The following is a 26,310-nucleotide window of genomic DNA, read 5'->3' as shown; positions in this document are numbered from 1 at the left end:
CTACACTTAATTGAATGTCATATGTGATGTTGTTTTGACATATCGATCGGCCTGAAGCTGTTTACAAACCACAAATTTAACAGATGACATACAGTAGTTCTTGCTCAGAATGTGATATAATTTTCAGAGGTAGCGGACAACTAGTAAAGCATTTCAGGAAAAAAACACAATCTTATAGGAGCAATCAAAGAGCCCATTCATTCTTTTTCACCACAGAATAACAAAGGTGAATTATACTTTTCTCTCCCAACACAATTGAGAGGAAATTTTGCAGGAAGAGGTGTAACGTCTCATCTGACAGAGAGGCCATGGAGCTTTTTAACACTTAATCCGTCCTGTTTGTTTTAATCCCCTTTTGAACAGGTACTGAACTCAGGCACAGCTTGTGCCCTTGGGGTTAAGTGCTGTTACATTTCTCCCATTATTTGGTTGTTACAGAGTTTCGCTAACACGGATAAAGTTACAGTTAGGGCAAGAGTTCAGCTACATGCAAAAGAAGCTACATGCACTGGGCTTTGGAGTTAGTTTAAACATTAAATGCAATGCTTACAATTACAAACATGCAGCAAAAAAAGAAACTGCATGTTGCATTGTTTGTTTAAAGAATATACATATATTAATAGCACTGTGCTGTGGAAATTATTACTAACATAAAGGTCAGGTCATTGAGTCATCTATAATAAGCCAGTTTCCATCTCTCAGTAATACTGCACCTTGGTCCTTATATTGTCATTTTGGTGCTTTAATACAGAGAACATATAAAATTTTTGGAAGGGCAACATAGGTGTTATGCCCAGCTGCACTACTTCCCGAACTTCAGCCAGCTCCTTGTTTCCTGTCTGCCATTATTGGACAAACTGATGTGTCTGATTATTGTTGTTGTGACTACTGAGGTCAGGCACACCTGGATTAATCAGTTTGTCCAATAAAGGCAGACAGGAAACAAGGAGCTGGCTGAAGTTCAGGAAGTAGTGCAGCTGGGTATAAAGCCTATTGGGCCGAAAATTGTCTTAATATCTTATAGCGTGTGTAGGGTTGGGTATCGTTTGAATTTGAACGATTCCGATTCCTTGTTTCGATTCCGGTTCCTAGCGATTTTCGGTTGAAATTCTTTTAAGAGGCAGGGTCAAAAAGTTTAGAATATTTTAAATGAACTAGCTAACCAATGGTCTTTCTGAAGGAAATAGTCTGACCTTCTCCATCAATTTGGATATTAACTTTTTACTTTTTGTTTACTTTAATATGAATTTCACAAAGGGCTGTTTTCAACTACAATATAAATATCTATGAACTTGAATCTAAATATTATAAATTATGAATATATTTTCACAGGGGTACACTTTCCTCAAGAGAGCTTTATTTTTAAAAAAACCTCATGAAAACCCATTTACACATGAGTGTATGATGCTGCAGGTATGTTACCGTGCTCCCACTGATGGGCTAACCTGGTGCAGAATAGAAACCATAAGAAATAAACCCGGTCCAGATTAGTAGCAGGTACAGTATAAAATCGGAAACAGTTATTGTTATATCACAAATATCAAGGGGGTGAGACCGATTATAGTTCTTACAATTTTACTTATGTTAGGTAAAGTATTTTTTTATTCTGCATGTGTGACAAGATCTTGCGCAATGAGATTAAAATGCCACAAGATTTCTTGTGGAAGTGAAATTATGTCAGCATAAAGTCGAGTTTCCAATCATGTTTGCTTGGCAACTCGTATAAAGTCTGAGACATGTTGTGTTTGTTAATAATTAACATGTGAAGTTTCTCAGCAGTTTAAACCGTCACTCTTAGTTTACATTATTTAATGTCTGCTTGTTCTTGCTCAAAAATTACAGTGTGTGTATCATTTCTATTGTAAAGAACTGGACAAATATTAAATATTTAAGTAAGGAATAATTGACGACGGGTCATTGAATTATTCGAAATAATGCACACCCAAGGTGGTAACGCGCTACACCGGAGGTGTGCATTATTTTTTAATAATTCACAGGACCAAAGTCAATTATTCCGCTTATAAAACGGGTACCACAAACATTGCTCTGGTGGTAATTTTAACACATTTGACAGGTTAGGTGTGCGTTATTCGAAAAACACAGAATAAAGCATTTAACAGCCCTGTGGTATAAATGGATTTCAAACCTTGTTTGACCAAAAGTAAGTGTTTTCTCAATCTAACATGGAAGCAAAATAACAATCGTGAGACCACTGCCGCCCTCTACAGGCATTTGTTTTAATACATAATGCTGGTGTGTTTACTTTGTTTTGATAGTTTATTTGAAAATCATTATTATATGTAATTTTAGAGGTTATTGCTCACTTTTTTATTTATTACAAAAAATTACAAATTACTTCGTTATCAATTACCAAAATAACTGTTAGGTACAGTCCTAGATTATTTAAAATAATTAGAAATTATCTGATTTCAGTTTCCCATTCAAATATTTTATTATTGAGGATTTCTTAAAAAATGCCAAATCACGTCTCGTTCTGAAGAAGTCAATCTTGTGTCTCGTCTCGTGGAGTAAGCAATCTCGTACCAATTTTTGGCAAGTGCTAATTTCTGTCCCAGATTGTATGTTAGTAATAAATTTAGGTTACGGTGTATTTAATCCATTTAATGGTTTTTAGCAAATTCCCTGTCATCCTGCATACAGGGTTTGACCTCAAGGACAGAGCTACATCACATTCAAATCAGTGAAGTGTGTCAAACTGACAGGGCGTATGCTGAGGTTCTGTGTTTCTATCACAGTTCTTTTTGCACTTCATTTTACCTAGACCAATTAACCGGTCAATATTTGTTCATGTAGAGATTATTGGCATTGGTCAATAACCTTGACAACTTGCTTGTATAATTCACATTTTTCATTTTGAAACGTTTATAGTGAATCTTGAGGAATGGGCATTGTGTAGAGTGAAATTGTGAATGCGTTATATCACAATTAAGTAAGGGATAGTCCACGGCTAGCCATACATTAAACCATTTTAATGCACGACATAGAGGCGAAGAACCACCCGATGCGTAGCGGAGGGTTGCCTCTACGAAGTGCATTAAAATAATTTAATGCATGGCTAGCCGTGGATTATCCCGCTTATACCTTGGTTATTTGCAAAGTTAAAAACAAGTTAAATCTGTAATTAATGTTTACAGTGTAATTTTTTTATTTATATTCATTATTAAAATAGAGAGACAGATTTCTGCCAATTTTACCGTTATTCACGAATGTGATGTGGTGTTGCCCCGCCGACAATTGTAGGCTTATAATTGTAGACTTATCGTTGTAGGCCTACAACTATATTATGTCTATAATATAACTACAATATAATCACATGATGGTATACGTTTTTTTAATAATCAGTATGCAAATATAAACTTAAAATATTTGGTAACTTTACAAAAAGGTTTTATTTTATTTTGAGTATTTTTATTCAGTATAGTTGTTAAAACGATCAGGGCCCGGTTCCCCGATAACGTTCACTCTTAGCGTGCTAAGAAGACTCAAAAAGATATATCTTACCAAAGTTGTTGATGTTCCTAAGTGTGTTCCCCGAAGTGTCTCTTAGGAAGCTTCTTAACACGCTGCCTCTAAGTTCGACGTACAATGGCGCTGTCCCAAGTGAAGGTGCTGAATTATTTGCGATCGATCACTCAGGGATCGATTTTCCACTTCACGCGAAGGTTCATTACGACGTTAAGAAAGACAACACGTTATATACAAATGGAACATTACTCAAATTATTCCAGTCACATTTATTTGAACATAGTTTAAGTTATCCGTAAAATAAAGACTATTAATTAAATGATCAAATTGTTAGTAATACGGGTAGACGAACCGGGTATCCCTCGCTATTTATCCACCCTCCTATCTCGTTGTGCCACTTGTGCCGCTTCTTGACATGGGTTTTGACTTTAAAAAAATATGTAATACACTTTTATACAAAAATCTAAATTGATTGGCAAGCAGCTGCATTATTTCTGTTTAATGCGGTATTGCTTACCATTAATGTTTTCAATAAAAAGCAACCTAGTTAGATAGAGAATATGGTCTGAGAAGATCTAGCAGCTCCATAATGAGTTGTCTTGGAAGGCGATTTTTTTATTTAGCCACGTCAGGCAAAATGTCAAAAGGTTTAAGGGTTGACTAATAAAAAACTTGGCATGGACTAAACAGTTACGTGGCCGGTGTTGTGTGGAAGTCTGTTCCCCCTATGTTTCCCTTTAGTGTAGTGTATTTATAGAATTTTTATCACATTATACGTTTATTCTTTATATACATTGAAAGTTTTAATGGCTACTGAGATGTATATGTGTGCATTTATGTAATGTATCTTGACTGTTCTTGATTGTAAGTCAATTATTTTTACAGTATGAATCATATAATATGTATAATATATATTTATTATGTTTGGAAACATAACAGTTTTAAAACAAACAGTAGAGAAAAAAAGAAAAGAAAAAGACAGGCTATATGTTAAAAGACATAAAACTGTCAAATATGAAATATTTAATAAATTGTCTTATAGAATACATGATATTATTGCTTTTTAGTATAACCAATTGAAATCTTTAATCTTTCTAAATAAATTATAAATGTAACGTGATGAAAACGCTATAAACATAGAGGAAACAGACTTAAATGATGAAGAAACACCGGCGCCGTCTCTGATTCATTAGTTCTGATACCAAATAAAGTCAACTGCATAAATAGTCCTGTATCCATTGCAAACATATTTTATTGTAAGTCTTAAAAATGTCCATAACATAAAATCATTGTCAGCATACCATAGTTTGACTTATGCTGCGCTGCGCTGATTTCTAAAGACTGCGGCGATAGCGTTTTGCGCTCAAACAACGCTAAGAGAGAGCTTACGAATGGTCCAGACCAACCTTACGAAAGTGTGACTTACAGAAGATATACTTAGCGTACGAACGTTTTGGGAATCGTGCCATAGAGTTAAGAGAGAGGTTAAGGAATAGGTTAAGAACTACTTAGAGATAAGAACGTTTTGGGGAACCGGGCCCTGTTGATTAAGTGCAAAGTAATTGTTTTTATTCCCAAGTTTGTTATTGGTAATGGCAAAGTTTGTTTTTGGTTGACGTCCAATCCAAAGGCTTTCACAGGAATTGAAATGTCTGACATTTAGTCAAGTAAATCAAAGTGTGAACCAGTGGCCGGCAGGCAAAATCCCTGTCTGGAGTGTTATTTAACCGCATAGTCAGTAACTCCTCCATGTCATGCTGTCTTCCCTTCTCTACTGCTGATGCTAAACGCTCTGTCTTTTCTCTCTATGGATCGGTTAAATACCAGTGTAATTGCCTGCTCCAGGCTCAAGCACTGTTGTAATGTGTTGTACAACATGTCCATTAACACTTGCCTGAGGCGCTGAGGAGATTAAATAGATAATGACTGCAGCTAAGGGCCCTGCTCTCTTTAGCATTGAGAGTACTGTCTAAATTAGAGAAAACTGAAAATCTTTGTAATATATTATATGAGAAAAACTTTGCTTAGTAGCTATAATAGGCACATATTCAGTGCTTTACTTGTTACACCTTAAATGTATTTTTAAATTCATTAGTGTATAATTTCAGCAGCACAAGAATCAACAAATCTTGAATTATGAGTTTTATATGACCTGTCTGCCATTGGTTGGACAAACATGTAGTGCCTACTGAGTCTCACACCATTGACTGGGTGAATGTTGCTGTGTTGTACTCGTCCGGATGCCTAAACAAACAGAGCAAATGCTTTGATAGCACCACAGAGCCAGTATTTTTTCCAGGCTGTAAGGATAGAAAAATGACACACTTTTGCTTTAATCGATCATGTTTACCAGTGGAAAGGGGATTCATCATTCAGCAAAATGTTGACTTTGTGAGGTCATAATTAACTTGGCTCTTTACATTAAATCATTTAGCTGAATATATTGAGATGCTGATTTCATCCAGCGAGGCTTTAGTCTCCCCCACCGTCGTTCTAACCAATTGCCTGCATCACTTATTCTGAACTCACAATTATTTTCTCTCCTTTAAACAGAATGACACAAAATCCCTCAAATCATCGATCCCGTGTCTCAGGTCATTATAGTATATCCATAATGTTTCGACGGATCGGTGCGCGGACAGGGAGACGGACGGGTCATTTGCAGGGGTGCCGGCAGAAGTGCCAATGATTTAGCAGAGAGGAGGGCCTGCTGTCAGTTCTCTCTGAGACACTTTCAGACTGGGGACAGATTGGCGAACAATACAGGTCTGGAGGTGCTTATGTGTTTAATTAGCCTCTGACCCTGGCACCATGTCTCCTGTCAGACGTTACAGGCCACTCATGCAGATCTCTAATAGACCGATAATGGGAACTGATGAGGTTTGATTGTTTAAAAATGAAGGATGTCAGTAGTTTAATATTCATTTGTGTGTGTTGTTTGTTTGTTTGAATGAGTTATGCACCACTATCTTAAAGCAATATCTGAGTTTTACTGGCAAGCATCACTAGTATGTACGCTACTACAGTGAATACTATGGTAAATACTAATCAAAATCTAGCATTAAGTATTAATGCCATTTCATCCTGTACTGACATAGTGATACTTTAAATCATCTGGATTGATAAAGGGAAGTGTGCAGTTACTTTTCTGAGCAGCCGGAATAGTAGTCAGGTGGATGACACAAAATAAGATAATGCTGTAGAAAATGTATGTCTAGATATCTGTCTAGTGTGCTATTTGACTTTTTGGACTTGTGGCAGGAATCAACTAGCAACCCATACATTAACCATCTATAACATTGTGCTGCTGAGTGGTTCACAGGCAAGCACCATAGGTCAGAAAATGTAAAAAAGTAATTACATTTAGTTATTATACCATGGTCTGTTTAAATACTCGATTCTGATTGGCTGGAAGGTGTGCATTAAAACCGTTTAACGCACAGGTAGTTCCAGTCAGTTTGATTAAAGTTAGAAATTAATCCACTACTATAAACATTGGTAACCATAGTAACACAGTTACACTTGCAGAGAGAGCGAGAGAGAGATTTCCAACTGTTTGATTTTTGTTTTCATTTAATTTAATCCATTTCAATTAATATAATGTGTCCTTATATAGTAATCATGGTTAGAGACGTCGGTTTTATTTCACACTTTACATAATTTATTTAAATAAATGATTAGTTCAAATAAAGATTGCCTTGTCACTGTCAGTGTTGGCTGTCATTCATAAATTATTTAATGAATTTAAATAAATATGATAATTCATTTAAATAAATGCAATACAATGGCACTACTTTATTTAAAGCGGACGGAGTGCGAGCCTTAACTTAAGAAGATGACCGTCATTTTTTACCTGTCGGTTAAAATTACACTGTAAACATTAATTACAGCTTTAACTTGGCAAATAACCAAGGTATAAGCGGGATAATCCACGGCTAGCCATGCTTTAAAGGGTTTTAATGCACTTCGCAGAGGCAACCACCCTCCGCTACGCGTCGGGTGGTTCTTCGCCTCTACGTCGTGCATTAAAACCCTTTAATGCATGGCTGGCCGTGGATTATCCCTTACATATTAAATGTCCCAACCATAGACAAATTTTTAGCGCTGCAGCAACTAATAGAGGAAATTGTTAATAATCGGTTACGAAATTTGATGTCAATTAGTTGGTCAGTGATGTTACATGCTCTCACATCGTTGGAGAGCAGACACGTGTTCGCTTAATGCAGCGTAAGCTGTGTGCTTATAAATAAAGTCAGGTGCTGTTTCATCATACAATTCGAGCTGCACTTTATCAGGCGTTGCCAGGTCCGCTGCCTTTCGGCAAAGTTCTGAATTGGGCTACTTTTAAACTGTTTCCACAGGTTGAGGATTTTCTGTGGGTTAAAGATGGAAAGATTGTGTTGACTAGTTGTTGGTATTTGGGCTGTGAATAGTCATTGGGATGCTTTTGGACTAATTTTGAATGGCTGTTGGGCTGGTTTTGTTTTCTGGATCTGGCAACCCTGACAGGATAATGACAGAGGCAAAAGATTTGGCTGGATTTATATAATCCATTAATTGTTGTAAGGTTTTGTTAAAAAAAATTATGAATCACAAACAAAACATCTGTTTAAAGAATGTGGGAAATCAAGGTTTTTATAATTGTAACAGTGCATGTATATCACTGTCATATCATACGGATTATTTATTTTGTTAATAACGAATAATGTTAATTCTCATCAAGGTCTAAAGTTGAAAATAAAAATGAGTTTTTTAATCTGTGGCAAAACTCTGTGAACAGCACATCCCTGAAGATTACAACCCAATATGTTTTGTTTATTTATACTTCGACATTAAAAAATGTTTACTACTTACAAGCTGCACAAACTTTTTATTTAGGGCTTTAAATATCAAAATCAAAAAGATTATGTCAGTATAGCTCTCTAGTAGTCAGTGGCGCGTCTTGACTGCTCATCCAAGGGGCCCAAATTAAAATACTGTATGTGTTCGTAGTGTCATGTGTGTTGCTCGTGTTTTCAAAATATGTGTTTGGTGCCTCATGTGAACCATGTGCATCACGTGTTTTGTCAAAATAAGTGCATGCTGCACACGCGCCAAAACCGTTTATGATAAAAGAGACGCTCACGTTCACAAAATACACGCAAGGCACTCCCTTAACAGTAAACTCTGATTACGCATTAATTTATGCGAGTATCTGGCAAACATGAGCATCTCTTATCATAAACCCTTTAGACACGTCTGCAGCAGGCACTTGAAAAGACACATGATGCACATAGGATCACTCGACGCGCAGAACACATATTTTGCAATTACGAACCACATACATGACAGGATACATACATGCATCAAGCGCCCTCGGAAAAAGAAGTCACCGGCCGCCACTGGTAGTAGTGTTTGTAGTGCCCTATAATTTCCGCGATCACGGAATCGCGGACAGAATCGCGGAATTGGCAAATTGGAATTTTACATAATTTGAATAAAATTATGTTTTTTTGTGGGATACGAACGTATGTCTGGGGGAAATGCAGATCGGAGGAAGTAAATCTGGGCGACACACCCCCTCCCGTCGTTTCAGACCCCCTCCAAAACACTGAAACCATGGTGAAGCGGCTCTCCACGACTCTGCTTTCGTCAGCGAAAAAATTAAGAAATTCGACGCTAAGCACTCAGTTCCTAGCAGTTCCCACATGACTTTTATGTGACCAGAGAACTGTTATTTTGTAAGTTTTGTCAACATTCTGTTCACTGTGAGCGCAAAGATACATGCACTCTCTCATCCACGTCTGTCTGCACCTCTCTCACGTGCACGCGCTCTCTCATCTGTCCGAAGTCCAAACACAAATCCTCATGTATTTGTTCAGTTTTATGCATTTCAAGCGAGCTGAGGCAAACTAACTATACCTCGCATTTAAAATAAAATCATCTGCATCATGGCGCCGGTCTCTGTCTCTCTTTCGCTCGCACGTGCAAAGAGCTGCGCGCTCATGCTGTCCTAAGTCAGATCACTATCCTATGTATGTTTGTAAAGTTATATGCATTTCAAGCAATCGTGTATAAAATATGGATCGCGTTCCGCTGGACCGATGTGTTTAAGGCACTTCTGTAGGCACCACTGCTTTGACACCTTGTTGTAGCCTTCTGCAACAACACTAAACATGTTTTACAGTCATTAAGTAATCGTGTTATCCAGTTTTTCCCCAATTCATTTACATTTTAATCATCAACATTAAAGGCACACTCTTTTTATAACTAAACTAACACTAAAGGGTAAAAAAATAATTGCCAAAAATGAAAACCGATAAAACGGAATTTGCAAAAATTAAAACGGAGAAAACGGAATTTGGGAAAAAATTAAACGGAATTTGGGAAAAAATAAAACGGGCCCTACTTGTGGCTCATGCACTTTTAAAAGTACATTTCTACACATGAATACCCTAATTTATTTAACTATAATAAGTGAAATATCTAATTGAGTAAGTAAATATTTAGGTTTTTATCCGATTTGTTGGTTAATAGAAAAAATATTTACCCGATTGACCTATTAAAAATAATAATAAAAAAAAATAATCGTTAGATGAGGTCAACCCTGCATATTATTTTATTATTTTTTTATTACTGTATGCTTTTTACCCATTGTTATTAATTAAGAGTGAATTATCAGCTGATTTTCCTTAAGCCTAGCAGATCAACCATTGCATGTTTGCAATAAAGTGTTTGCCTGCTTGCTGTTAAGTAAAAACACATAAGCATCTTGCTTTATACTCAGGGTCCCAATGTGATTATAAGTGAGAGCCCTGGTCTGAGAACAGCATCCGTCTCTGCTTGCTGTTCACCGGCTGAGAAGTCAGCATCTGTTTAAGGTGCTGCCTTCTTGCTGTAGGCCTGTGTTTTCTGCGCCATTAAGTCCTGCCACAGCTCTAATGATTGAGAGACGTGAATGTCATTCTACACGGGGAACTCCATTTTCCGTGGCACGTCGTCACCCAAGCAGTGTCCTACGGATGTGTGTTTGATTCGTTAGCTTTTTACCACTTTGATACAGTGAACAATTATTTTGGATTTTCAGATCTAAGTGTACGAGTGAGTCTTGAATACACGTTCGAGCACGTATGCCTGCCTGTGTGTGTGTGCCCAGTTTGCGTTATCTCTCCGCAACTGTGTTTGTTTATCTAAGTGAAGGCATTATGGACCCTCATGGCCCAGTGCTGGCAGTATATGAGTTGCAAGGAAAGAGCTTATCCACAATAGATCAGCCCTGAATTACCATCTTCTCTCACATCTGGGCTTTTGTTCACTTTTTTCAAACTGCCAGAAATGATTGAGCTTCTTTCAATGTTTCCCCTCCCCTTTTCATGCTCTTTTAAAAAAAGCTTCCTTTTGTTAAACCACACAAAGACGGTTTAATAGTTGGGAAATCTAAGATAGTCAGCTGAACAAGGGTGAATAGGTCAGAAGTTCAGATGGGAGAATAAGCTCTTTTCGGGTTTACAGAAAAATAAATCCTCTCTCGTTTCAGTACTGTTTTACACTTGACAGACACGTGTGATGTTTGGTAAATTCTTGTGTCATTGCCAGCGTGTAGTTTACAAAGGAAGTTTCTCGTTTGGCAACTCTGATGAATACATCTGTGTTGTGAAGGTTTGGATAAATGTAATTCTTTTCAAAATGAGATTACAGATGCACTATATTGTGAAAGTAAAAGAGCCATTTACCAGTTTAATTTGTATTAAGTCTTACCTACATTTTTAAAGCCTGATTGTTTGCATTAGAGAGTGTTTATGGGTGCGATCTAACATTAGTCTATATTAAGTGGTAATACAAAGATAATCAAAGGCAACGAAGCCACAACGCAGAACATGTCCGCTCGGCAAACACGAGCATCCGGCCCCCCCTCTTGTGATTTACCGTCCCCGTGAACGACCTGTCCGATCACCCGCAAGATTCCCCCTTTAATTACACCATAGATTTCCTCCTGATGAACTCCTTCAGAATTAACACTGCCACTAATTCCAACCCCTCCTCTTTCACCCGCTCGCTGTGTATTACTGCTCTACAAAGAGCATCGGTGCAGTTTAGCTACACAAACATTAGTATTAACGATTGGCCAGTTTGGAATTGGTGACAAACTGCGGGCGGAGCGCAAAGTTTTGTAGCCTGAAACCAATCAGGAAGTTAATGAGGAGAAAAATTACTCCTCTTCGGCAGCGCCCCTTAATTACCTCCACGCCAGAGCAGCGGAGAGGAGGAGAGCTAGATGGGAAAAAGGGATGAGAGGCGCAGTAAGAGTCTTTATGTTCCTTTTCTCGGGTTATGAAGGTCAAGAAAGCAGCTGAACAGGATTTGTGTGACTTGCCCCTCCCGACACTCGTAACTTTGATAGACTCGGCACAGAGACTGTAATGTATTAGCTTCGTATGCACATTGAGATGAGTAGTGACTTGGCTCAATGCACAAACCATCATCCGTGTTTATAGGGAACTATAACGGTTTGTTTTGCTACTGTTTCGGGTTTGCATTAACATAGCAAGTAATTAAATTTGTCATTAAACAAATACTCTGACTGGTGTCATTTTTAGAAAAAGGCTTTGTTGCCAGTTCAGTGCTGTTCTTTAGTTATCTATGTGCATCAGACATTGGAAAAACACTGCATAGTAAACACATTACTTTTCCTGCAGTCGTTTGCTTGGTCAGCAGTCTGTCTGGCTCAATACGTGTATCGTCAGGTTGAGTGAGTTTGCCAAAGTAGCCAGAACTTACTGCAGTGGGAGATTCATAAAAGGATCCATTGTTTTTACTTTGTTGTAATGTCGAGGAGCTGACCGCAGTGTTCCTGCGGTTAATTGACGCTGGGTGGTTTGAAAGGATAAGCTGATAATCACATGATAAGAAATGCTTTCAACAGCAATATTTCCAAACTGTTCCTGGTCAAGATTCAGCTTGTTCACTTTTTTTTTGGTAGAAATAAAAATAGTAACTCTTAATCTTAAAAGAAGCTCTTTAGTATGTTTTTTGTACACATGCCATGTAATCTATATTTACATGTATATTTATGTACGCAATGCATTTTACACAGGCTTCTTCGCAGAGTTACTGCAGGTGTATTAGTTAACAGTGGGGGCCGGTGACTTCTCTTCCGAGGGGCGCAAATTTAAAATATGTGTTCTGAGTGTCATGTGTGTTGTTTGTCATGTCAAAATATGTGTTTGTTGTGTCATGTGCAACATGTGTCTTGTCCAGGGCCGGCGTCAAGGGGGGGCATTCGCGGGCAGTGCCCCCCCGAACAGGTTGTTGTGCCCCCCTACAAAGTTTTTTATTACTTTAATATATATCAAGAATAATTAAAATAAATTAAAAATTGAATGTTTCATAACTTACTATGTAATCAAATGAGGAAAATATAGTTGATATATGTTTTCTTTAATTAAAATAGACCAGTTTCTCTGATTGGATGTATTGCCGCGTCTGACCCGTCTTACGTCTTTAGCATATTTGTGACTTGATTCTAGCAACGTGTTTTTTCGCGGCATTTTATGGATTGTGTAAAATATGGATATTAGAACATTTAGAACGAACCAGCACCGCCTGCTTCATCTTCATGCAAACACAGATTGGCTCAAACTCAGAGATTAGAGGTCGAGGTGGAATTTACAAATCTACAGGACACTGTTTTAAGGAAGTTTAATGTTCATACACGCCGTCTTCAGCTATTTCAAAGGTAAGTTAGCGTTGTTTTAAATTATGTAAGCTTAAATGTGAAGTGTAGACCGTTAACAGCATTACGACGTGATTATGGTAAAGCGGCTTTTTTAAAGCTAGAATGCGTGCTCATTTCAATGGCTTGCGCCGCGCGAGTGCGGTTTGTTGTTGCGTCGAGCGCAGCGGAGCTCAATTTGCGCTCACGCCGCGGTCGAAGTTCAATAGTTTTGCGCATAGTTTGTGGTCTTTTGCACTTTATACGGGAAATGAGCTGACAGTCTGTACCAGTTATTTGAGTGTGTGCTTGCACTGTATTTGTGGTTTTAATGTCTTGTTTTTGCAAGTTATTGTTGCTATTGCGTGCCCCCCGTTGGAAGCCGAGTGCCCCCCTGTTAGTTATGGTCTGGCGCCGGCTCTGGTCTTGTCAGAATACGTGTCTGCTCTGCTGCACACGCGTCGAAATTTTAACATCACTGTACAAACATTAAGCACTTACTAACTAACTGCTTTAATTATATATTTCCTTATTTTAGGGAAAAATACTCATTTCAACTATAAAATAACAATAGGAACTATAGGAATTATGTGGCTAAATTAAAGGTGCAATGTGTGACTCTTGACAGAAATGCAATATCTAAAGGATCTCTTGACAGAAATGCAAAATAATATGTATAACTATATTATCAGTGACATTACATAAAAGAGATCGACCAATATATCTGTTTTCCAATATTTCCCCCAATATTTATGCATTTTTTCCATTATCGGATATCGGTTTTGTAATATCTGATTGACCGATAAACGAGAGAATTGAGAATTGCGTGCTGGACGCATCTGAGGAGAGGAGCTAACAGCAGCGTGGACAGCAAATATGATGGGGAGTGACGCGACTTCATTAAAAGGACTTTGAGTATACTTACTTTGCATATGAGGCATTTATAACACATCTCATCTGTGCATTAATGTATGTTATATTAAATAAGTTGATTTATTAAAAGCAATGTATGCAGCTTGTCTAAGAATAGAGACGAACTCACAGAGTCATGCTGATCCATCAAATCCGGTCCCAAAAACGACGTAGCTTTGCATGAATAAAACAGCCATGAATTAATGCTTGGTGGAATTAAAAATGTTTTTTTTGTTATTTATGCTTATCATTAGCCTTGTAAAATCACGTTCATATTGCTGTTCACTTACCGGGGTTGAAGGCTGAAGCAGAGCCACCACATGTAGCTAACTTAAAAGATTTACCCTAAGTTATATTAACATTTACCAGATAAACATTATTTTGCAAAAATATCTAAATAAATGTCTGTGGATATTAGTTAATTATTTATTACCTCCGCAAGCGGTCTCAGTTTGATACAGTTAATTCGTGAGTAAATGCATAGAAAAAAAGCACTGTCAACAGCCATTTCATAAGCTATAACAAAAAAAATATTCATTAATCTGACATCAAATACCAGTTAAGAAATTCAATGATATATAAGCTGTTTTGTTTGTTACTTTTTTGACAATGTAACTTAAGTTAGTATTCCAGTCAGTGATATTATTTGTAAAATCTCTTTGCTAACTACTGGTTGGATTGCTGAAGGCTAAGTTACAGGTTGCTGTTCAAGACAAAGATATCTCAAAAAAGGCACTTAATCCACCTGTTTTAGGGGCTGTCCAGACGGAGACGCGTATCACTGTATACGTATAAATTTGTTATCGTATTGGCGTTTCATCCACACGGATCCGGCGTTTTGGGAGACTGAATCCGCTATTTTTTGAAACCGGGTCCTAAAGTGGATAAATCTGAAACCGACACCCTTTCGCGGTTTCGTATGTACAGCCAATCCGTATATTTTGTGAAGCGAAAACGTCATCACATCACGTGTCGGAAGCGTCACACGTAACAGCAACAACAATAACGGCGGATTACGTTTTTGTGTTTGTGCTACAGAAGCTACTAAAGCCTACTAGCTTTATTACAGCAAAATCTATTGCTTCTATGCAATTGTGGTGACCAACAAGCGATAATGGACAACACCATACATTGGTTATGCGCATGCTCAAAGTCTTCTTCTCCATGTATAGTGTATATCTGTGGCAGAATTACAGCGCCCCATACTGGTCCGGCATATATACTACACCGCTTTCAGTCGGTTTCAGTGGTTTCGTGTTTACGGATTATTTTTTTAGAGCAAGGGAAAAAAATGATCGGATAGGGAATGCACCGGCTTCGTGTGGACATAGCCTTAGTTTATAAACTATGTACAACATGCAGTCAACTCCGCTATACCAGTGGTTCTCAAACTGGGGTCCAGGGCCCCCAGGGGGGCCGTGAGATGGTGCCAGGGGGGCCCCAGTTTAATGACATTTTATAAAATACATTAATTTATCATGAATTCTGTGTAATTAAACCTTAAAAAATAAGGCTACTAACCAACAGCACTACTTTGCATAATTTAATATGTTTTGTTTAATTAAAATGTTACCTTTTAGAACAAATTTGTCGTAAATTTTCTTTGGGGGGGCCGCAAAGGAATGCACCGTACACAAGGGGGGCCGCACACTGAAAAAGTTTGATAACCACTGCGTTATACTGTTCTCTCTCCCGCTCCGTTACCTGGCAACCCCAGCGCGGATCAGTCCATTTCTGACGAAATGATAGGGGTGTTTGGGAAAGTCCATGTATTGGGAATATAGTTTCTACATTATTCATTAAATTAATATTATTCTTCACTCTTGCAGACCCCTCTAATTATTACTTTGTATTCCAATACAAAGCGGAGTGTAGCTAACTCCTCCCCTTCCCTTCCGTGCTTTCTGAACGAGTCATGAACGCGCTCAACCCCCACTCCCAAATCCTTCTTGTCGTTTATTGGCTGGAACACTTTGTTATGTTTCGTGGTGGTAGGTTTGACCACTTTGTTTTTGTTGCCGTTTGCGAAGCCTGGGCTGTCTACAGAGACCGCGTTTTTTATAGTGTGTTCAGAGGACAGGCAGCTAGCTGATAGGGAGGATATGTTTACTGTATGAAACAAATGCTTTATGGCCTAAAACGCGTGAATTCGCTTAGAGCACCTTTAAGTCTGTGTCATTAGTGCTAATCAAACAACCCAAGACAAAGAGAAAATCACTTCTGTATAAATAATAATTATATTTAATTCATAAAAAAAGACAGTGTTATTATTGATTTGATTCGATTTCTGTACCAAATGGTCCCATTCACACTGCATATTAATTCGGTTGTCACTTCACCTTTTCATGCTTAATCCTGTTCTGTACTAGCCTAGAAATCTAGACGCACCCTAGCGGCCGCAAAATATATTTGCTGCCAGGGTTTAGTCTAGGCACTCACAATACACTTAACAGCTCCAAAAACCAAAATTTGGTCAGGCCAATCACATCGTGTGTAGCGTCTGTGGGGCGGGCTTAACATGATGACGACAGAGCTGCAACGGTTCCTACTTAAAAACAAAGAATGGCTGCTGCTGCTGGCGAACAGCTTTCTTTTGAAGCGGCTTTGGCCGCGACTTTAGACTTATGTTTTTCTTTGAGAGAAGAGCAAATAACCCTACTGAAGTCCTTTTTAAGCAAGAAAGATGTGTTTGGAGTTTTGCCGACTGGTTACGGTAACTACGTCACCTTCTTCGTTGCTCTGTTTGTTCATAGCGCTATCCTATTGCGTGCAGAGGCATTTTGAGGGACAACCTTATATCCCGCCCCTTGCATTGAGACGTTTGTATGAAGAGTTGCCAGACCTTACATCTTGATGTAAGTCTGGCTAACCAGGCTAGTTCTGTACACACACAGTTCAGTAATATACGGGACTGATTTACAACCGCATTCTACAACCGAATTAACTGCAAGTAGTGACAACAGCATTTACAGAAACTGGGCATAGTGTTTACTGTGTACATAACCAAACTGAAGAACTAGTAGTTAAAAAAGTGTTTAAACGTGCATCATTGACATGACAGGTCTCTCTTCTGAAAAAAGAAGCGCCTAGAAGGGGAAAAAGTGCACAAATTAACAGAGGCAGGAGCGTTTGCCGACTAGTGTTGCCAGAAAAACAGCGAACAAGAAAAATCCAATAATAAACCGAAATAAATCCAAATGCTTTACCTCAAAAATCAAAATATTCCTTATAATCCTTACACTTTAATAACGCCAAAAACTTGATCGCTTCATGAGCCAAAAGCCATAAGCGGTATGTAAGTAAAAAGAAGACGAAGACCTGGCAACACTGCAAGACAAATGCGTACAATACACAACGCCAATAACGCGGTTAAATTATTTTTGTCAAAGCTGTGAGTGATAAGCACACGAGACGGCATAATGTTGCTATGGTTATCTCTTTGTCAATCATCACATTTTCAGGAGTGACGGACATTTAGGGGATTCACTCCCGCATTTAAATGCGGTTGTCACTCACAAAACTTTGCAGTGTGTACAAGGCCAATGCTACTTTTAGACCTTACTTAATGTGCAACTTTGTTCTTTTTTTTATAAATGTTTGTATTTTTTTTGTTATTAGATTCTTCCCACCCCTTTTTTTTTGGTGAACCGAAAAATGATCCGATCTGTGCCTCAAAAACCATAATGTGATTCGAACCGTGAATTTTGTGATCCGCCACACCCCTAGTGGGTCACTTTACATAGAAGATGCCATTTTGCACCACCATGTTTGTAGTAGTCCTTAACGGACAAACTGTTCTACAGATCGTGTTTTGTCACTACGTTGTCACTCAGACGATGATGTTTTTGCCCTGTTGCGGCTACCCTAGCTTTCGTTTCGAAAAGGAAGGCTGAGCTGTAGACTGAGTTGTGGTCGCAATTCACAGTTTCACTGATAGACGCTGCTCAAAGTCCCCAATTGCACCTTCAACTTAAAATAATTCAAAATTACATTCTTCAAAAAAGGAGCCATCCTTTGCATAAAATTAAATGCAAAATTGTTTGCATTTAATCAACCAGTTTATCGAGTTACATTTACATTTATGTATCTGGAAGACGTTTTAATCCCAGACGACTTAAAATGCATTCAGGATACATTTTGTATGTATGTTCTTTTTTTAGCTCCACCAGAGCTACAGTTCAGGAATAGGATTGCTGGTATCACCCTGCGATACTTTTAAACAATATTTAATATTTAAACATCTATTCTCCAGGTTATGCATTTTAAAGACGTTTCTTTTCAAAACATTTTAATTCAATAAAGATTGTTAAAGGGGACAGAGAATATAAAAAAACATTTTTACCTTGTTTTTGTTGAATAATGGTAGTCTATCCCAAGGTTATTATAGTTTTGCATTTTTCATTAGTTTTTATTTTTATTTCGTTTTGACTTTTTGTTTTCAAATTCAGTTTCGTTTTAATTAGTTTTTAAAGTGAGTTTGCTAGTTTAGTTTAGTTTTTATTTTTTGAAAATGCTTAGTTTTAGTTTCGTTTTTATTAGTTTTAGTGTTAGTTTTAGGGCTCTATCTTACACCCGGCGCAATGCAGCGCAATGCGCGACGCAAGTGTCTTTCGCTAGTTTCCACCCTAATTTTCACGTTTAGCGCCACGTTGTTTAAATAGCAAATGCATTTGCGCCCCCTTTTGCGCCCATGGGCGTTCTGGTCTGAAAACGAGGTGTGTTCAGGCGCATTGTTGGCGCGTTGCTATTTTGAGGCAACTAAAATAGACTACGCCATTGACCAACAAAATGTGTTTTATGTTATTTAAAGAGCGCATTAGTAAAATGTGCCTATACACGGGAGGACAACGCGGGTTTGCTTATCACAAGGTACATGAATGTGCAGCAGCACAAAAATGCTTTTAAATATGAAAGATTAAAGGATTGAATGTAAAAGATTATTATTGAGTCTCTTGGACATAAATGAGGACTTATTATGAGACGTTAGAAGGCACAAAGAGCTGCTTCACCTGCAGCCTGGTAAGTAAATAAATGCTTTGCTTTGAACAAATGCGTCTGTTTTTAAATGTTTTTTTTTTATGCTACCTCACGGATTTATTGTATATGATGACTCTGTACCTGTGGATATGGTGAGATGAGAAACATTTTTAAAGGAGTAGTCCACTTTAAAGATGGGGTCCATTGACTTTTTATAGTAGGAAAAAAAATACTATGGTAAGTCAATGGGCCCCATCTATAGAGTGGACTACTCCTTTAAGTAACGCTTAAAAAAACTCTTTGCTAAAAAACCGCTGTCCAAAGTGCTGAAACGTGAGGAGAGCCGTTTGTAAATTCTTTATCTCCTGTTTGTTACAAATAAAGTATTTTTAGAGTACAAACCTTATCTTACATACTTGTAAATTATTTTTTGATGATATTGGATAGCCATACATTTAAAGCAATTACAAGCCTGCTTTTTACTTCCATGACTAAGAAAACGGGTTTTAAAGGTTTTAATAAAAAAATAACAATTTCAATACAAGTGGAAAACAACATAATTATTTAACATTAATCTTAAACTGGGGATCTTCTTCCTCCGCTTAGTTTTTCAGTTTACAAAGTCCGTCATCTAAATAGGGATTAGACATAGCGCCAGAGCAACTGGCTTTTAAAGGGGATGAGAGCTGTGACTCTCATTGGTTTACTGCACGTTACGCCCAAAATACTCCCATTACAATAGGACCTACCCTTTTCGACCATGCGCTCGGCGCAAAAACCATTTTTCCCGTCGTTAAATTAGCAAAAGTGGATTCGGACACGCCCATTTAGACGTTGTGCTGTGCGCTTTAGACAATGCGCTTAGATCGTTAAAATAGGGCCCTTAGTCTTTTTCGTAATTTGGGTTATTTGTCAGGGGCAAGAATTAAAAAAGGTCAGAAAAAGAAATGTGTAATAATAACTCAACAAAAACATCATACAATTTTAGTGTCACATCACAGAACAAGGATAAATACCCCGTTCAATCATTCTATGTCACCTTTAAAATATTAAAAAAGATTATTTAATAATTAAATAAAATATCAACAATCGGCATGCATGGATACATCAGGTATATTATTTAGAAATGAACAATCAACTAGATTGTCCTCTAGAACACAGACTGTTTGATATTTGTGACTCTGGACCACAAAACCATTTATAAATGGCACTGGTATATATTTGTAGCAGTAGCCAACAATACATTGCATGGGACAAAAAAAAAAATATGACCAAAATTTTTATTCTTTTTCTATTTTTATGCCTAAAATCATTAGGATGTTAAGTAAAGATCATTTTCCATGAAGATATTTTGTAAATTTATCCTTGGTAATGTGTGTTACTAAGGACTTCATTTGGACCACTTTAAAAGCGATTTTCTCAATATTTAGATTTTTTGCATCCTCCAAATATTGTCCTATCCTTACAAATCATACATCAATGGAAAGCATATTTATTCAGATTTATAAATCTCAATTTCAAATTTAACAACAGTTAGTTGATGTCTTACCCATCTGCTTTCAGCTTTCTCTGATGGAGCACAAGACTCAAGTTTGAACACGCTGACCATCAGCACAGAGAACAGACTGGAGTGTGAAAGCAGCTCAGAGTCTGGCACCTTTTCTGTGGAGTCCATCATAGAGGGAGCGACTAAATAAAAGCTTACAACACCCCCCAACAACAACAGCTTGAATCTTACCTTCTCAAATTGAGGTGTTTTCACCCAGTGATTCTGGTAAAAAGTTGTAAATCGTTGAGCATTTAGTTGGTAACACTAATCAATGTATTACCTTTTGCATGGGGTTCTTAAAGATTTTTATAGAAATGAGTTGTTTTAGGGAAATTTCTCAATGAGCCTGTACACTGTAATGATGAGATATTCAGTATATATAGTTCATTTGCAATGTTATTGTCACAACGTTTCATACTGTTTAATTAAGTTTGATTCTTCTGATAAAAACGTGAGACAAATCAAACCATACAAACACAACTTCAGCAGTGCAGACAGCTTAGTAGTGCTGTCACTGGTCTAATGGATAATCTAACTTCTTACTACGACCTTCATGATCAGAGCTTCTCAGGCATCACCACAGACTTGTGCTGTAAGCTGTGCAGAGGAGGGTGGGGTTAGTATGCAGGTAGAGAGGAAGAGATACTATTAAATTATGCTTCAATCTCACAGCTTGTTTATTTATGGCCATCGCCAAAGGACATTTAACTTTTGATGATTTGCATCCACCCTGTTCCTACCCATGATCCAGCTAATATGCTGCACTGTTCTGAGCTTTCTCTTGTGTAATGTCAAGCTGTGCCCTTGATTTTAATAGTGTTTGCACAGGGACTGTCCTAAGGTCATGAATAAATCGTTAAAGAGGGGGAAACAAAACTTTTACTGTCTGTTTAGCTTACTGTTCATTACAGAATCTGTTTGTGACGCCGCATTTAAATGTTAATGCCAATTAGTAGTTTCTAGGGCATCTGATAGAAATTAGCTTTATATGATATGTGTTCATTTTTTAAAGATGATCTGATATGTTTTATATTTTATGGAATCATCTTTAATTGTCCTTTACATGTTTAAATTTTAATATTAAAGGAATAGTTTACTTTATAGATGGGGCCCATTGACTTACCATAGTATTTTTATCCTACTATAAAAAGTCAATGGACCCCATCTTTAAAGTGGACTACTCCTTTAAGATTTAATACATTGAATACGCACTTTTGAATTAATTTGCTTAAAAATAAAATTCATTGCTAAAAAGATTTTTTCCTGTTGCTTATAAGCTTTTGAAACGCTGTTAATCAGTTCAACAAAAAAAAAAATCCTAATCTGCTGATTTGTAAAATTAAAGAACTTACTAAATTGTACTTTTGAGGCTTTTTGTGTAAACATAACCACCGTGGTGTTATGGTGGGTTCACCAACACCATCATGTTACAAATATTTTTATTGTTGTTATCATAATAAAACAATGCAAAAGCTAATTTGCAATGGCTGTGTGTTTATATTCTCTCTGTTCGGTGGAAATAAAATTGTTATTGATGACTGACTTTCACAAGACTCGAGTGTGGGGAGCACAATATTAAACCCAGTACGAAGATTACTTGTATTTTCTTTGCTCTGCACCTTAAAAACATTCATTTGATTCTGCCCCATCTGCTGTAATCAATAACCTGACCATCTTGTTTTTTTATTAAATGCACTTACTCTTAATTTCATCCCCCAGTGGTTTTAGTGAGAAGAATGTGGAGTTACCTATATGGCTTTGGCATTATAAATCACTTCTGGCGAGGGGATTGTACAGCAGTATCGATTGATCCTGATATATCACAGAAATTTACTGTCACTTCTGTTTTCAATTAAAGATACAATCAGTCAGATAATGACTTAATTGGATTTTACAGAAGATTGAGTTTTATTGTCCCGTGCTTTACGAGTTTAGTTAAGGAAGGCCGCTTTATCATAGGCTGTCAGCGGCGCTGGGCTCCGGCGTGATGCCGTGTCCTTCTGTTGCCGCTTCTGGTTTGTGTCCCGGCGACAGCCTGAAAAGTGTCTGTGGATTTGTTTTCCTTGAGCTGCTACTGTGCCATCAATCATGACCGCTGCATGAATAGATAAAGCCGCTCCTGTCCCAAAGTTTTCATGCATACCAGAGGGATGTACAGGTGCCAAAGCTGCATTTTCCTTAAGTCAGGGGGTTTAGATTTAGGAGAGGAAGAGGAGGTCATCATAAAAGTGTTTGATGACTCTATGGTCTGAAACAAGACCCGGTTTAATAATACATTTATTTGAATTGAATGCATTTTGTTTTGTGAGTCTGTATAGATATTAAAGATTATTGAACAGAAAAAGAATAATGGAAATTGAGAAGATTCATTAAAACGAGACAATCAGAAATGTGGAGAACAGAAAAATGTTTTGTAAAAGTATGTTTATTAGATTATATGTATGTATTATATTTTTATGTTAATCTTTTGGCTTTAGTAAAGGAGTGAAAGTAGAGGTGTGTGTGTGTGCGTGCGTGCGTGTGTGTGTGTGTGTGTGTGTGTGTGTGTGAGAGAGAGAGTGTGAACTTTGATGGTAAAGCCATGGAGTGCCAGGTGTCTTGAACATCATAATAGATGGTTGTGCTTCAATATTTTCATTGCTATGGGATCACATGCACTCTTTCCATTAGAGTGTGGTGTTTGTTCAAATTAATGTAAATATTAAGAGGCAGTTTCCCAGACAGGGTTTAGATTAATCCAGGACTAGGCATTAGTTATAATAGGACATTAAAGTCGTTTTTACAAACATACCTTATAAAAAACATTACTGGTGTGCATAGTGAGACAAAACAATGGCACTCATATATGTTAAGATGTGTCACTACAATGTGTTCATAAATTAAGGTGGCTCCCACATGCATTTTATCCTGGGAATAGGATAAGCCCTGTCTGGGAAATCACCCTTTAGAGTTAATTTTTGGAAATTATGTGGAGAGAGACTTTGCTTAAGAAGGAATCTTTGCTCTTTTTACCCCCTTTTTTTGGCCGTGATTAAAACCTTTGAATAATTTACCCTTCTTAGTAAAAATATTGTCATTATTCTCAAGCTAAAATTGCAACACGTCAGTATTTGTAATGACGTCATTATACAAATATTTTCATTTTATGTGTTAGAGCATTTCAGATATCAAACACCATCAAATAAAGTTATTTTGTTCATTTATAGTTGTACATACTGAACTACAGTACTGTGCAAAAGTCTTAGGCCGCCACCACCACAAGCTTTGTAAGTTTTAATGTCCATGCATATTTATTTTTTACTCTTTTTTTTTTTTTAAGATACAAACAGAAAATACAGGAAATATGTATACAAAAACAAAACAATTTTCAGAACTAAATGTTTTCTTCAGGCATCAGTCAATATTTAGTGTGACCTCTCTTGGCACGAAACGCATCTTGAGCTTTTTGAGTCATTTGATTAGAATTAGAAATTAGGATTTAATTTTATTTAGGTTCAAGAGATCCTGCAGTTTCCTGCTATTGCTCAAGTGGAAGGGGAGTTTACACTAAATACTCGACACTTCAGCTTATACTTTTATACCGGTTTTTAATACTACATATATACACATTTCCTGTATTTTCTGGTTGTATTCTAATAAAGAGACTGAGAAATAATTATATGATCACTGTAACATTTCAAAAACAACACATCTAATGGTAGCATGGTGGCCTAAGACTTTCAAGACACAAATAAGGACGTGAACATGAAGTTGTTATCTTAAGCACAAAACTAATTATACAGTAACTGCATAAGGTGATGTAATGTATTGTGCTTCTAACTGTGTTTCTAAGTGACTTCATTATTGTTTTATTAGTACCAAATAGCTGCAAACTGTTTAAGATAAACTAAATAATTAAAGTCAATCAAGACACATTAGAATAAGTTATAGAGTAAACTGTCTGGCTTTTGTTCACATTGAGATGGAGAGGGTGTGACTGGGAGGTCCGGTCCTGTCACTGTCTGTCATTTGAGTGCCCTTGGAGCCTCTGTCCATACAGAGGGAATAACCAGACATTTGACTGGACAGATGTCCCATCATTACTCACAACATTGAAACTATTGGCTGCCTGTCAGTGGGCTGCAATTTAAGAGCAGCCTATTGGGGTCTCGATAGACAGTTCAATTTACAGACTCAACATTGAGTCTAAACATTGTCACTATGAACCTGAATAAAACTAATCAGTATTAGAACAGGAGTTTAGCTTTCTAATAAAATAAAAAATCTGTTTTTCTTTCTTGCATTTTTTTAAAGATTGTTGGAGCTGAACAAATGGTGTACAGAGATCAAAACCAATGGTTTTACTAAGATATGTTTTTATTTCTTTCAGAAATACTGTACCACTTGTTTAAGAGTAGAATCTAAAATTGAATATTTGGTTATGTGTGCTTTTAGATCATTCAGATTAAAATTTGATTAAGTTAATAAGCAGTACGATGTCTGTATTACAGTAATGTTGCTTAAACACATCAGTCAAGTCAGTAGTTCCTGTTGAAATCTTAAACAAAAAACTACTGACACTTTACTGTGTCTGTTTTTTTCTTAAATCACTTACAGCATGCATGTTTTACATTTAAAGTGCTACTGCACTTGTAAAACAATTGTATGAATCAAAGTCACGTTGGTGCAAGATTTTAAACTTTCCTCCACAACTATCATAATTATTGTCCCAAGTAAAATTACATTATTCAACCTATTTGAAATCTCAAGTTCATATGATTTTTAAGTGAAAAGATTTCTTGTTCAATAAATTAACAAATTACCATCAGTTATTACAAAAACAATAAACACATAAATACGTCCTTTAAACAGTCAAATAACATGCTTACTCTACTTGAAATATTTGAAGGAATTCTGCTGTCTTATTTTTTAAATGAATGTATGTTGAATAACTAACTGGAATAAAAGCATTTGCCATCATGATAAATATGAATGAAAACACATGCTTATTTGGGGTTGACTGTTGTAGCTGGTGTCATGGGACATTGCTGGTCTTATGCTTTTCTTTAGTTCAGTTCAACAACTCCTTTTGGGTTCAGCAAAGATAAATCATACTCTAGTGTTCCTAAAAGTGGTCTACTTAACACTTAAAGAATTTAAAAAAAAATGATCATACCACTCTTTACCTTTTTATTATTTAAAATAAATAAAACAACCTTTCTTATAAACATTCTTCAAATGTTAAAAAAATCTTCTAAATGCAGTATTTTGTCATGATTTGCATACATCTATGATTAACATGCAGTTTTATATTGTACTGTCAGTCTGTGCACCTTCAGGGTTACCTTTTTGTTCCATAATCATCAATATACTAAATGCAATATTTTTACAACATAGGCTACTTGTGACTTAAGCAGCATGATTTTTAAACTTTTTAGCTTTTAAAACTAAGAGATGTGCCATCTTTACTTAATTTTATGTACAATATTTTCTTTAACAATCTAATTATGTTTAATTCTACTCGTCGGGATTAAGTTCTATTGACTTATTATTTATTCATTGTAATTCTAAACATTTAACCTTATTCTAAATGTGTTTTGCCAGCTTGTGGTTTGTGGTTTATGTGAGTATATTTGAACAGCACAATAACTGCTTCATCCACTGGATTGGTTACAATGTCGGTATATTTTCCAGCAGTTTATATTTGCTAGGGTAA

The 26,310-nt window shown here is 36.8% G+C and overlaps 1 protein-coding gene across 1 annotated transcript in view; it reads left to right on the top strand.

The window, feature by feature from the left end:
* dmrt1 (doublesex and mab-3 related transcription factor 1) overlaps nt 1-21,913 on the top strand; it is a 38,583-nt gene extending 16,670 nt beyond the window's left edge. Inside the window, exon 5 of the mRNA XM_065266947.2 lies at nt 20,630-21,913. Within this exon, the coding sequence (XP_065123019.1) occupies nt 20,630-20,763 (134 nt within the window). The 3' untranslated portion in view covers nt 20,764-21,913. The remainder of the gene's footprint in view (nt 1-20,629) is intronic.
* The last annotated feature ends 4,397 nt before the right edge of the window (nt 21,914-26,310 follow it).

The sequence above is a fragment of the Paramisgurnus dabryanus genome, chromosome 5 (genome assembly GCF_030506205.2).
Source record: "Paramisgurnus dabryanus chromosome 5, PD_genome_1.1, whole genome shotgun sequence".
NCBI lineage: Eukaryota > Metazoa > Chordata > Actinopteri > Cypriniformes > Cobitidae > Paramisgurnus > Paramisgurnus dabryanus.
This window is presented reverse-complemented; position numbering and strand designations above follow the sequence as displayed.